This window comes from Microcebus murinus, chromosome 24, assembly GCF_040939455.1.
Source record: "Microcebus murinus isolate Inina chromosome 24, M.murinus_Inina_mat1.0, whole genome shotgun sequence".
In the NCBI taxonomy this organism is placed as follows: domain Eukaryota; kingdom Metazoa; phylum Chordata; class Mammalia; order Primates; family Cheirogaleidae; genus Microcebus; species Microcebus murinus.
Window position 1 is genome coordinate 16,306,792 of NC_134127.1, and position 14,344 is coordinate 16,321,135.

Consider the following 14,344-nt stretch of genomic DNA (forward strand, 5'->3'; position numbering starts at 1 on the left):
TCACTCTGTTGCCATGGCATCAGCCTAGCTCACAGCAACCTCCAATTCCTAGGCTCAAATGATCCTCCTGCCTCAGCCTCCCAAGTAGCTAGGACTACAGGCATGCACCACCATGCCCAGCTAATTTTTTCTCTATATTTTTAGTTGGCCAATTAATTTCTTCCTATTTTTAGTAGAGACGGGTTCTCGCTTTTGATCAGGCTGGTTTCGAACTCCTGACCTTGAGCAATCCACCTGCCTTGGCCTCCCAAGGTGCTATAGAGAGTGTTTATACAGAAAAAAATAATGACATATGAAAAGCTTAGTACACATAGTTTAGTGCAGAAAGTCCACAACTTAAAACTCACTGGGCTTGTATTCATTTTTTAAAAATATGTAAATAATCATCTTAGGCACCTGTGACTATAGAAATTATCTTTTCTGCTCTACAGATATTTTACTTGTTCTCTCTAAGTCAGACCTAGTTACTAGTCTTTAGTTGTTATCTTAATACCTTGTCAAGCCTGGTCCCATCACTTATCCAAATAGTAATAGGGCTCAAGCATTGGAAATTGGGAGTCAGTAGGGGCAACTCTAACTGGTTGTTATTCTTCAACATTCTAATTGCTCTATTATTGAAGAAAAGACAAGGTGTAAGCACATCAGCTCGGAAATCCGTTTCTTAACTCTCCACACATCTGTTTGTCTGCCACCCCTAAAAGAACTTTACTATTCCTGCCCCATAATCCTTTCTTATATTCCTTTCATTTCCCTGACTTCTGCTAGTCTCCTTCTCTAGAGCATAATCCCCGTCCTTATCCTCTACAAACAGATGAACACAACTAAGAAAAACTTAAAATTCAAAAGTTGTGCTTCAGGCTTTGTGGTCAGTTTTGTACACATGAAGAAAGTAACACTCTGCCTACTGATGACTTGTAGATGTCATTTTTTCCCCACTGGGAAACAGTGTTAGAGCAGCAGCAAAAGGTAGAATGGTCAGGGAATATAGTGAAGAGACTACTGGAAATCAGTTACAGGAATTGTGGCATTAAAGTGAACAACAAATAATGGGGGTCCCTGTGAGAAAGTTACTGACAGATGACAGTAGCTTTGAAGTGGTAGGAGGTAGAGCAGTGCAAAGATTCTTAATCTTCATTAATTGCCCATGAAGGCATAAGATATCTTTGTCTGATAGTAAAAGAAATTAAATAGAAAAGTAATTAAGATTTAGATGAAGCCCTATAGAGGATTTGCCATCATCTAATTAGAAAATGATAGCTGTTTAGTAGTTCATGGTATTGGTATATCACAGTCACTTTAACACTTTTGCTTTGTCTCCTGAAGTAGGAAAACTTCCTTCTTGGTGGCCAGATGTAATTCCTCTGGGCTGTAAGTTTGAAAACCTCATAAAGACCTATCACCTATGGCTATCCTATAAAAATAAGAGATTGAATCTTACACAATTAGACATAGTGGCCCTGCTTAACGTAGAACCAGATTATCAGAGTACTGCTCTAGTTACTTTTCCAAGGTAGAATTTCATGATTCTTGTCAATTTCCATCTTGTCTTTTTCTTTTCTTTTAGTTTTAACACAGTGACTATAATGTAAAAATGATAGAGACTCTGGAAGAAAGAAATAAAAATGTGTCTTCTGTGTGCATTCTGATGTGTTTAGTTGTGGAATATGCTAATAAACAAGTGGCCTGGATTTATCCATATGTTTCTAAAATTTAAATCTGCAGAAATTAAGATGTTAATGGTTTTTACCTTTTATTTTTCTATATTTGAGCAAACAATAAATCTTGCTTGATGCCATGTTTGTTTGTTTATGGTAACCGATAAGTTTTTCTTTTTTGCAGTTGTGCCTTCTTCAGCCTCTCCACAAAGGAGTGTGGATCAGAGAAGTACAACTTCACCCTCTGCTCCTGTAGGCTTGGCACCTGTTGTCAATGGAGAGTCCAATAGCCTCATGTCATCTGTTCCTTATCCTGCTGCTTCTCTAGTCTCTCAGAATGAGAATGAAAATGAAGGCCACCTAAATTCAACTGAAAAACTCCAGTAAAACATTTTCTTACAGTCATTGTTTACACAGATTAGAATTAATAATAGGGATAAATACTGGGGTTTTTTTTGATTGTGTTGAAAATTATGGCAAAATTATATTTATATAACATGATAAACATTCTTAAGTGATAGGGTAAATGAATGGGGTGTGTGTTCTGTGTGTATTATTTGAGTTGTCTAAGAGAAACATGATGTCATAACAGGCAATTTCTGTGAACTGATAGTACTTTCTTTTAAAATAAAGGAACAGAAGTAGGACTACAGTTAAAAATACCTCTATATTTAAATGGTTTAGAGACCTGGCTCTAGAGTCAGACAGCCCTGAAATTGTATCTTACTCTGTGTCACCATGGACAAATAACTTACCCTTACTAAGCCTCTGTTTCCTCATCTGCAAAATAGGGATAATAGTGCACTTGCATATAAATGTGTTTGAAGAATTAAAAAACTGGCATAGTTCCTGGAACTTAGGAAGAACTAAACAAATTTAATTGTTATTTTTATTAAACATTTTTTATACTGTACAGATCTCATATGTGTAGACAAATTGGGAACCTTCTGTAAATGCTTAATGTCTGCATACCTGTTTTGCCTGAGAGGTAGTATTTAAATAGAGTAATACTTCACTCTTTTGATACTTAAGAAACCTGGAAAGATTTTTATTTTTATTTTTATTTTTTTTTTTTTACAAAATACCCTCAGATTCTATAGAAAGATTTTTGACGTTGATTTTTCTGCCAAAATTAGTTTTCTTATGCTTTTGTCCCTAACACAACATAAGAAAATAATGTGGTGAGATTTTTAGTAAGCCAAGCTTGACGTTAAACTCAGTACTTTATAGTCAGAACCCCTGGATATTTGACTAGGTCTAAATTTTGTTTATTTTTTATGAAAATAATGTATGCTTTATTGTGCTAAAATGGGTGTAAATATACATTTTTTATTTATCAGGAAGTTAAATGAAGTTCGAAAGAGATTGAATGAGCTGAGAGAATTAGTTCATTATTATGAACAAACATCAGATATGATGACAGATGCTGTAAATGAAAACACAAAAGATGAAGAAACTGAAGAGTCAGAATATGATTCTGAGCGTGAAAATTGTGAACCTGTTACTAACATTCGGTAAAAATTTTTTTCATGTTTTTCCAAAATATTTATTCTAACCTAATACTTTTAATGTGGAAAAAAAATACTTCAGAGTGCTCACTATTTGCCTTGTCTTTAAGCTTTTCTCTTTTCTCTTGTAAGTCTATTATTTTGGTCAGAGTATTTCCTTTATAGTACTGCCCTATAAAGAAAAACAAATAGGAAAGTATTGAATGCAGTAGGTTAGTAAATTTGTTGTTTGTTAGATCAAATTCAAATAAATCATAAGAAGTATCTAACTTAGCATATTTATGCCTCTTTATTTTAGGAGTAATTTGATTTTTCAGATGTTTTTCTTTTTAAATTTCCAAATAGCACATATGCAGACATTAATGAAAAGCAAGAGCTAATTATTCATAGTTTGAATTTAAATGGAATAGCCAGTGATGTTCTTAGTTTGAAATTATTTATCAGCAGTTCTAAAACTTTGATATATATTCTTTTTGTACTTTAAATAACTTCAGACTGTTTTATTTCTTCTAGAAATCCACAAGTAGCTGCCACCTGGAATGAAGTAAATAGTAATAGTAATGCACATTGTGCTTCTAATAATAGAGATGGGAGATCAGTGAATTCTAATTGTGAAATTAACAATAGATCTGCTGCTAACATAAGGCCTCTAAACATGCCTCCTCCTTTAGGTATGGTTGATTATATTCACAGATACTTTTGCTGTATTATTCTTATGAAGTGGATTTTCTTTCATTAGTATTCTTAATTTGAAAAAAATGATTGATTTCTGTTATACATGTTTTCAGCAGATTGTCGATATAATAGAGAAGGAGAACAGGAGATTCCTGTTGCACAAGGGGAAGAAGAGGAGGAAGAGGAGGAAGAAGCAGAAGAGGAGGTAGCTAGTGGAGCTTCTTTATCTAGTCATAGGAGCAGTCTGGTTGATGAGGCTCCAGAAGATGCTGAATTTGAACAGAAGATCAATAGACTTATGGCTGCAAAACAGAAACTTAGACAGTTACAAGATCTTGTTGCTATGGTACAGGTAAATATTGATTGGTTTTTAAAAAAAACTATTTGTCAAATAGTACAGTCATAATTATAAAGTAAAATTTGTGTATGTGTCTGATAATTGTGTGGTGTAACTATACTCATACACATTTATTATATGCCAGCTTTAAATGCTTGGCACTGTATGTGCCATACATTAGAGGTTAGCAGACTTTTTCTATTAAGGGTGAGTCAGTAGATTTTAGGCTTTGTGTGGGTCATACATTCTCTGTCACAACTTCTCAATGCAAAAGCAGCTGTAGATAATATGTAAACAAATGAGTGTGACTCTGTGCCAGTATAGCTTTATTCACAAAAACAAGGGTTTTTTGTTGTTGTTTTTTGCTGAGTGAAGTAGATTGAAGAGGTGTTATTTTTTGTACATGATTGTTGTCTCTAATCTTTCACTGTTAAAGTAATGCTCCAGGGAACATTTTTGCACAAGCCTCCATGCATTTGTGTTTTTCAAGAATAGATATGAAGAAATGAAATTATTATGTTAGAGTTTATGTACATTTAAATTTTAATGGACACTGCTTAATTGCTCTCCAGAATGACTGTATTATTTGATATTCTAAGCAGTGGTATATGAGAGAGCCCATTTCTCCATACCCTTGATGACATTTTATTATATTGGTATATATATATTATATTGGTGTGTATATATATATATATATATATATGGAAATGTGGCTTGTTTAGCCATTATGGAAATTGGCTTTTTCCACATTTCTCCTGTTACAGGAAGAGTTGTTGAATGGAACAGGTGGCATAAACATGTATACAAACATATACTTTTTCTACTGCTTTAATTTTTTAATGTTGTATAAATTTTATAGACCAGTAGTATGTATCAAGGTGTGAATTAGATGATGACTTTAGGTATCAAGATTGTTTTAACATTATGATGCTGTTTTAGGATGATGATACAACTGAAGGAGTTATATCTGCCAATACTTCAAATTTGGATGATTTCTACCCAGCTGAAGAAGACACCAAACAAAATTCAAATAATACTAGAGGAAATGCCAATAAAACACAGAAAGATGCTGGAGTAAATGAAAAGACAAGGTACATTAAACATTTGGCCTTCATTTAATAAAAATTTAGTGCATGTCATAGAGAAGGTACTCAGGTAAGTAATGTGTTATGTTGTACTTAATGCTGTCGTCAGATTTTATTAGAGTCCATAAATATAATGTCAATTTAATTATAGAGAGAAATTTTATGAGGCTAAACTACAGCAGCAACAGAAAGAGCTAAAACAATTACAGGAAGAAAGAAAGAAACTGATTGAGATTCAAGAGAAAATTCAAGCATTGCAAAAGGCATGTCCTGACCTACAGGTAATTATGAAATTTATTTCTTTCCATTTGTTTGATGAAAGATGTTTAAAACCTAATGTCAGCTGAAAGTACTCTGTCTTTTTCAAGTGCTGAAGTGACAGATGTGTATCAGTTTTGTGGTTAATAAAATATATGAACTAATGACATGGGTTGTGGATATACATATGAAAAATGGCACATAGGAATTGACTCTGATTATTTTCATTCTTTTACTTACTGGGCAGGCTAGTAGATTGAGAACATAAGTACTTATAACTATTTATTATATTAAAATGTTCTGCTTTAAATTTTGTAGTTATGGGCCAGCATTTCCATCTTTTACTGGCCTAAAATTACATAATAAAGCATTTAAGCCACTATGGGTTATCTAAGGAAAGTAATTATATGTAGTTTGAATATTCTATGCATACTTTTGCTTATTCATTAGTTTTTGAGATTGAACAGAGAATAAGATATCTTTGACCATTTATCATAATCAGATAATGATATAAAAAGGTAATAACAATTCTTTTTGATATTTTTGTAAAATTAATTGGTTAGCTTTATCTTCAGTTAGATTTTGTTTTCAAAGAAAGAGAAATACATCAAATGAAGTGTTTCTAATATAGCTGTTTATTTTCTAGACTCTTTTCCACTTTAATCCTTTTTCTCCTTATCCCCAATCTGAATAATGGAGGAATAATGTGGCAGAGTTGTGTTGAGTATATAAAATTTTCCATAATATTTTATTCATATTGTCTTTGTTCTTCCTGAGAATTACTATTATGTTTATCAACTGTAGACATTTTTGTTTTCTTATGTCAGATTATGTTTGTATGGTGATGGCAATTGGAATCTGGTAATAACATATTAAATATGGCACTAGAGTTCTAAAGAAGAAGTAAAATGACTACTTTTATGAAATGAATATAGTTGCTTTAATTCCTCACAATAATTTTTTATCAATTCTTTTTTAGCTGTCAGCTGCCAGTATGGGTAATTGTCCCACAAAAAAATATATGCCAGCTATTACTTCAACACCAACTGTTAATGAAAATGAGACAAGTACAAGCAAATCTGTTTTTGAGCCAGAAGATTCTTCAGTAGTAGATAATGAGGTATTATAAATTGTACCCTGTTGTTGTTTCTGAGTTGGTCTTAAAACACATCTTCAAAAGGGAAACTGAGTATCTGTAAAACGTGTTTTTAAATGATAGTTTGTGTTCTTTAGTTGGGGGAAGAAACCAATATTTTCTAGATAATAACTACGTTTGGATCTTTTAAAAATATTCCTATTCTTTATTAGTAAATATTAGGCAGAATTACATGTAAGAGGGTAGTCGTGGCAAAGAGTAATCATTTCAGTTAGAAAGAGCTATCCTTTGACATTCTACTTACATGTAATTTGTAGAAAATGTCATAACTTTTTCTAAGTAGTTTCTGAAGTATATTTGGGTACTACTTGTTTTTATTAAGAATTAATGATTGCCTAATTTTTCTTATTCATATATTATTTTACATGGATGTCTTAGTATAAAAAGGATAGAGTAAGAATAGGAAGTTTTGTTGATACTGACAGTATTATTAGCCCGTTATTCTTTAAGGCTACAGCAAATCCAATGTTTATTTGACTAATTTTTAGTTGTGGTCGGAAATGCGAAGACATGAAATGTTAAGGGAAGAGCTGCGTCAGAGAAGAAAGCAGCTTGAAGCTCTGATGGCTGAACATCAGAGGAGGCAAGGTATAGCTGAAACTACATCTCCAGTGGCTGTGTCATTGAGAAGCAATGGATCTGAGAACCTGTGTACTCCTCAACAAAGTAGAACAGAAAAGTAAGAGTTGTATAAATCACTTTTTTTTTAACATCCTCTACCTAAGACCTGTAGGCTCGACGGCCCCATTTACCCTCTGCACCACAGCACAGATATGCTATTTCAGTGATGCTAGTGTTAAATATCACTTTTGTGACTTAAATTAACTGAGTCCAGCCACTTTCTGTTCTAACTTCTTAGAGCATCGGCTTTCTCTTTTGTTTTAAATTACTATGGCCTTTGATCAAACGGGTGATACAGATTCCCTTGTATGTGTAAGCCTTATTTTCATAGTCAAGTTTTAAGCTTATAAAAAGAAAATGCTTGATATTTTGTACTCTTTTCTGTCAGGCCAGAGAAAAGCACTTTTTAAATTTAAATCGAACATCTATTCTTTGTAAGGTTCCTGAAGATCTTAAAACATTATATAAAACATTTAGTTTTAGGATTTAAGTTTGAAATTTTCATATTTACAATATTTCTAAAAGAATTGATCATCTGTAAGATCAAATACTTAGCTATATAGTAATTTTCAGATCTAAAATTTTGAAATCCAGATTTATTTACAATCTTACCTTTTGATATCCTCAGATGGCATCTGGAATATTGCACCAAGCCTCACTTTCTTCTTAGAGAACTTTTCTGCTGGGTATGGTGGCTTACACCTGTAATCCCAGTGACTCAGGAGGCTGAGGTGGGAGGATTGCTTGAGGCCAGGAGTTTAAGACCAGCCAGGGCAACATAGTGAGACCCCATCTCTACAAAAGAATTTTTAAAATTATTAATAGTTGGTGTGGTGGTGTGCACCTGTAGTCCCAGCTACTCGGGAGGCTGAAACAGGAAGATCCCTTGAACTTAGGAGTTCGAGGCTACAGTGAGCAATGATGGTGCCACTGCGCTCCAGCCTGGGTGATAGAGCAAGACCTTGCCTCTTTAAAAAAAAAGTTGTTTTGTGGAAGGCAAACTAAATATATTTTACATTACAGCAATAGGGAGAGTAATGAAATTTTATATACAGATATGTGTGTATATATACATATATGTTTGAAACAATGTCTGGCATATAGTAGATGGTAAAGTATTTCACTTATCTCCAGAATGATAATTTGTTTTATGTTTTTTTACTTACCAGAACAATGGCAACTTGGGGAGGTTCTACCCAGTGTGCACTAGATGAAGAAGGAGATGAAGATGGTTACCTCTCTGAAGGAATTGTTCGGACAGATGAAGAGGAGGAAGAAGAACAAGATGCCAGTTCTAATGATAACTTTTCTACATATCCTTCTAACAGTGTGACTCATAACTCCTATAATGTAAAGGAAACTAAAAATAGGTTAGTTTCAGTGTTTCAGTTTTTTGTTTGATTTAGAGTCTCAGGTCTTTCTTGTCTGACTGACATCCAAGTAATTCTGTGATTCTCCAAACCAATTTGGTGTTCTGTAATTCATTTCAATAATGCCACTACCTATTCAGAGTTAGTGCAGACCCTACAAGTTAAGGGGCTCAGTTCCACAAGACTGCCCTCAGTTCAGATTCCAGCCTAAAGTGCATGGTCCCCAGGGTATGCACACTTCTGTCTAGCTTGGCTGCAAATTTGGGAGTTCATTTGAAACCCTCCTTCAGGTTTGATAATTCACTAGAACAATTCACAAAACTCAGGAAAACAATTACTTATATTTGCCAATTATGCAGGATTCATCTCATGAACAGCTAAATGGAAGAGCTATATTAAGACAAGGTATGAGGTAGGGAGGTATGTGGAGCTTCTATGCCCTCTCTGGATGCACCACCCTCCCAGCACTTTGATGTGTTTAGCATCCTGAGAACTCTTTGAATTCCGTTGGTCAGAGGTTTCATTAATGGGGGTTTCGTTATGTAGGCATGATTGACTAAATCATTGGTCATTGGTGGTTGAGCTCGGTCACTCTGACCCCTCTCTCCTCCCTGGAAGTCAGGGGAGTGAGTCTGAAAATTATAACCCTCTAATGACCTAGTTGGTTTTTGTGGTGACCACCACCTCCCTCCCATTATGAAGCTATCTAGGGTTCTCTAAGAGTCTCTTCATTAACTTAAACTGAGGTCTGATTGAAAGGGGCTTATTATGAATAATGAAAGACTGTCACTCAACAGATGCTAAGAGTTTTAGGAATTCTCTGTCAGGAACCAGGGACAAAGAACAGATATATTATTTATTGTACCAGAAGGGTGTGGCTGCAATCCTGTGATCCTAGTTGGACTGGATCAAGATTCATGAACTTTCATCTTCACTCCTGTTTTTGGGAATTAAGCAAAAATGACAAATTTTAGTTAGTACAAAAGGTCTGTTGAAAAACATTTATTAAATTGTTATTTATAGCAGTGGAAATCTTTGTGAGTAAAAGATGGTAAAGTAGATATAGTAGCCCCACTTGATGAAATGTTGTGTGGCTAAACTTAAAGCATGAAGAATGGAAAAGTGCTTGTCATAAATGTTTTCATTTTGCAGAATACAAAATTATTTAGACACTTTTGTATAAAAACATAAATGAAAATGACTGGAAAGTAATTAAAAATGATAGTTGTACGTGGGTAAAAGTCTAGAATTATCCCCTTTTCTATTTTTCATACTTTATAAGTCCTTTGAACTTAGAATATTGAGGTCCTGGGCAGTGGCTTATCCCTGTAATCCCAACACTGTGGGAGGCCTAGGTGGGAGGGTCACTTGAGGCTAGAAGTTTGAGCTCAGCCTGGGCAACATAGACCCTGTCTCTACAAAAAATAAAAAAATTAGCTGGACATGGTGGCTCACGCCTCTAGTCCCAGCTACTTGGAAGGCTAAGGTAGGAGGATTGCTTGAGCTCGGGAGTTTAAGGTTATAGTGAGCTATGATTATACCACTGCACTCCAGCGTAGGTGACAGCAGGAGACCCCATCACTTAAAAAAAAAAAATATCAGTCCATAGACCAAGATATCAGGGCTTATTGCCATATTTAAAAAATCAGATTATTACATATGACTTTTAATGCTTTAAATCTTGTGTTAGGTGGAAGAACAATCGCCGTTTTTCAACAGATGAAAATTATCGTCCTTTAGCCAAGACAAGGCAACAGAATATCAGCATGCAACGGCAAGAAAACCTTCGTTGGATGTCAGAGCTCTCTTATGTAGAAGAGAAAGAACAATGGCAAGAACAGATCAGTCAGCTAAGGAAACAGCTTGATTTCAGTGTCAGTATTTGTCAGACTTTGATGCAAGACCAGCAGGTAAAATTTAGTATGAAAATAAATTTTTCTTTTATCTTCATTACTTTTGAAGCAATACAATTTTTTCTCAAGTCATCAGTAACTATTAACAAAAATTTTCTTTTAATAGACTCTGTCTTGTCTGCTGCAAACTCTTCTCACGGGTCCTTATAGTGTTATGCCCAGCAATGTAGCATCTCCTCAAGTACACCTTATAATGCACCAGTTGAACCAGTGCTATACTCAGCTAACATGGCAACAGAATAATGTTCAGAGGTAATCTCTTTCTTAGAAGTATTGAGACTGTATAATAAGAGTTAAAATTGAATGAATGTTTTACAATTATCTTCTGGGAGAAATGGGGATCAAATTGCACGCATATTTGGATATTCTCTATCACCTGAGAGTTTTATAAGCAGTGATTTGCCCAATGTTTCCTTTTAATACTGTGGACTTTTGTGTGCGAAAGTTTATGTTATCAAATTGTACACTTACATTGGGTGAACTGTATGGCGTATAAATTACACCACAGTAAAGCTATAAACAAGCAAACAAATGAGTTTCTTACAGTTATAACAGCTTTCTGGCATAATTGCTAAGTTTAGCACTTCTTGTTCCATAGACTAAGTTATTGAATTAAGCCTGTAGAGCAAGCAAGTATTGTACTATCTGAGTCAGTCTGTTCTGTGTGCCATTGAATCATTTCTTACATACGTTCTTTCTGAATGTACTTTATATAGATGGTAATATAACTGACTTTCAGTTTATTGATGACCCAAATTTTTGTAGGTTGAAACAAATGCTAAATGAACTCATGCACCAACAAAATCGGTGTACCGAAAAACCTGGAAGCAAGGAAAGAGGCAGTAGTGGATCACACCCTTCTTCTCCCGGTTTATTTTGTCCTTTTAGCTTTCCAACACAGCCGGTAAATCTGTTTAATCTACCTGGATTTACTAACTTTTCATCATTTGCACCAGGTAGGTAACTAAAAACCTAAAGAGAAAATAAAAGGAAAGTGAGAATGTGATTTCTTGGCCCTCTTCTTACAACAGAGGGGTCTGTCTATGGTGAAAATACCACCTTTTCTGGAAAAAAACTGCTCTTGCTCTGTGAACCTATCTTGTCCTTTCTCAATAAACTTAATTTTGTCTATTGCATGGATTTTTAACATTTTCTTTTGGAATGATAAGAAATGTTTGCAAAGAAAGTTATAAACTTTTCTACATTGTTTCTTTTTTTTTTTTTTTTAAAACAGAGTGGGCTAGAGTGCCATGGTGTCAACCTAGCTCACAGCAACCTCAAACTCCTGGCCTCGAGCAATCCTTCTGCCTCAGCCTCCCGAATAGCTGGGACTACAGGCATGCGCCACCATGCCTAGCTAATTTTTTCTATATATTTTTACTTGGCAAATTAATTTTCTTTATATTTTTAGTAGAGACGGGGTCTCGCTTTTGCCCAGGCTGGTTTCGAACTCCTGACCTTGAGCGATCCACCTGCCTTGGCCTTCCAGAGTGCTAGGATTACAGGCGTGAGCCACCATACCCGGCCTACATTGTTTCTTTATAATGAAAATTTAAGCTGAATGATATAGTTGTTAATGAAGTTAAGTAAACTACTTAGGAATGATTGATTCAACTATTTTTTAAGGGAGTTAACCTCTCCAGTGACTGCTGCACACAAGGGCACTATGTCAAACATTAGGAGAGTAAAGATGAATAAGACAAAGCTCTTCTTGAGGAACACCATGTCTAGTTAGGGAGATAATACTGCTAGACTAAAGGTGAACACATTTAGCATAGGCTTTTATTCTGACTCTTTTTCTGTACTCATAATATGCCATACGCTATATAAGTTACTGGGATCTGAAGATGAGAAAGACTACTTCTTTAAGGAATTTAGAGTCTAGTGAGGAAGGAAAGAATGTCAATGCATATAGTGTGGCGCCACAGGTACTATAGCAGTGGTGCAAATGTTTGTGGAAGTGTCAGGAAAGCAGTTTTTTTCTGGAAAAGGTGATATTTAAGTTAAAGAATGAATAGAATTTATTTCCAGGAAGATAAGAAGGGAAAGGGCTTTCTAATCAATGGAACCGCCTCAGGTTACAAAGCAATGAAATAGTATATCAGGTAGGGAATTTAGAGTTAATGAACTCTGTGTTCATTACCTTGAACACACTTGTTGCTAGTATTTAGGGCTAAGGCAGGGGAAGAGTAATTGATGTGGCTGAAGAGTGGCAGAGGCATTTTATGATATGCAAAGAAGTTAGCCTTTGTATTGCAGATAAGGGGGGGGCCATCAAATGACTTTGAGCAGGGGATAACATAGAATTATGTTTTAGAAAGATTATACTGGTGGTAGTGTTGAGAAATTGGAGGGAAGGAGCTGAGAGTCTAGCTGGTGAATAGAAGGCTGTTGCAATAATATCAGGGACGGAATGATAGCCTGTCCTAAGGTATTGGCAGTAAGGGTAAGGAAAAAGAAGTAACTGAAAAGACATTATATAGGTAGAATGAATACATGAAGTGACCAGTTAGGTGAGTCATGAAGGAGGAGGAATTGAAGGTGTTTGCCAGGAAATATAGAAGGAGAAAAGAGATTGGGAGGGCTTTGTGAACATAAATATTCTTAACAGTATTTTCAAAACAGTAGCATTAAAAAATTTAACAAGTTTTTTAGATCTTAAGTGTCAATACTGGCAGTAAACATGATATGAGTAGGCTTTAAATAATAAATAAGAAATTGCATATGCTGTTCCTTTTCACTGTAATATACTTCATATCTATGCCAACAGTGCAAAGACTGTTCATTCTTTATAACCTAGTTTGATTTTGTGAAGCCTTCTGATCCCTTCCTCCCCAAGTTTGTAGTTTCTTACAGACACAGGTGATATGTAGCGCTATTTTGTAACTATCATTTAATTGTATTTTACTTCCCAAATTAGAGTAGAAAGAACATACGTTTTGGAGTCATACAGACCCAACATGTAATCAGCTTTTCTATTTATTAGACATTTGATCTGTAAGTCAGTTTACTCATTGATGAAATGAACATAATACCTATTTCATAACATGTTCAGCATCAAACAAAATAACATGTAACATACTTACAGTAGAGTCTGGTACCCAACAATATTTGGATAAATATTAGGCACTATTATTTCTAACTTTTAAGGGAGCGGGGATCATTAGTCATCTTTGTATCACCAATTCCTAAACTATAGTGGACTGAGCTGTAAATAGTGAAGGAATAAATGAATATTACTTTATTTTAATTATCAATTTTTTTATGAAGTTGAATGGCATAATTAAGTAAAACTGCCTTTTAATTTCATTTTAAGGCTAAAGGCACCTTATTCTTATCCTTTGCTTTTATTTATTAGGTGTGAATTTCAGCCCTTTATTTCCTTCTAATTTTGGAGATTTTTCTCAGAATATCTCTACACCTAGTGAACAGCAACAACCACTAGCCCAAAATTCTTCAGGGAAAACAGAATATATGGCTTTTCCAAAACCTTTTGAAAGCAGTTCTTCTGTTGGAGCCGAAAAACCAAGGTACTTGATCATGAACATAACCAGTTACTTACTAAAGCATTTACTTTTGTGATTACATTTAATTATATGTAATTTGAAAACACAGGGAGGATGTGTGTGATTGTTTGGCTTGATAGTGCTGGGAATATAAAACTTTAAGGTATTACTGGGTAAAATACCAGATACCTGCTGGTAACCTTGGTACAAGACAAATTCAGAGTTTTTTGATGCAGGGTGTCCTGTGAGGTTCATTTTGG

The 14,344-nt window shown here is 34.7% G+C and overlaps 1 protein-coding gene across 26 annotated transcripts in view; it reads left to right on the plus strand.

The window, feature by feature from the left end:
* The window catches only part of PCM1 (pericentriolar material 1), an 87,777-nt gene that overhangs the window by 27,515 nt on the left and 45,918 nt on the right, over window positions 1-14,344 (plus strand). For 15 of the 26 annotated variants that reach the window (XM_075997340.1, XM_012785022.3, XM_075997343.1 and 12 more), the window contains 13 exons: window positions 1,840-2,038; window positions 2,996-3,169; window positions 3,677-3,834; window positions 3,952-4,190; window positions 5,115-5,266; window positions 5,412-5,541; window positions 6,498-6,638; window positions 7,163-7,353; window positions 8,465-8,665; window positions 10,356-10,575; window positions 10,685-10,830; window positions 11,344-11,534; window positions 13,937-14,108. In XM_075997340.1, the coding sequence (XP_075853455.1) occupies window positions 1,840-2,038; window positions 2,996-3,169; window positions 3,677-3,834; window positions 3,952-4,190; window positions 5,115-5,266; window positions 5,412-5,541; window positions 6,498-6,638; window positions 7,163-7,353; window positions 8,465-8,665; window positions 10,356-10,575; window positions 10,685-10,830; window positions 11,344-11,534; window positions 13,937-14,108 (2,314 nt within the window). The remainder of the gene's footprint in view (window positions 1-1,839; window positions 2,039-2,995; window positions 3,170-3,676; window positions 3,835-3,951; window positions 4,191-5,114; window positions 5,267-5,411; window positions 5,542-6,497; window positions 6,639-7,162; window positions 7,354-8,464; window positions 8,666-10,355; window positions 10,576-10,684; window positions 10,831-11,343; window positions 11,535-13,936; window positions 14,109-14,344) is intronic. The other 11 variants (XM_075997342.1, XM_075997344.1, XM_075997347.1 and 8 more) reach the window with 1 other exon arrangement.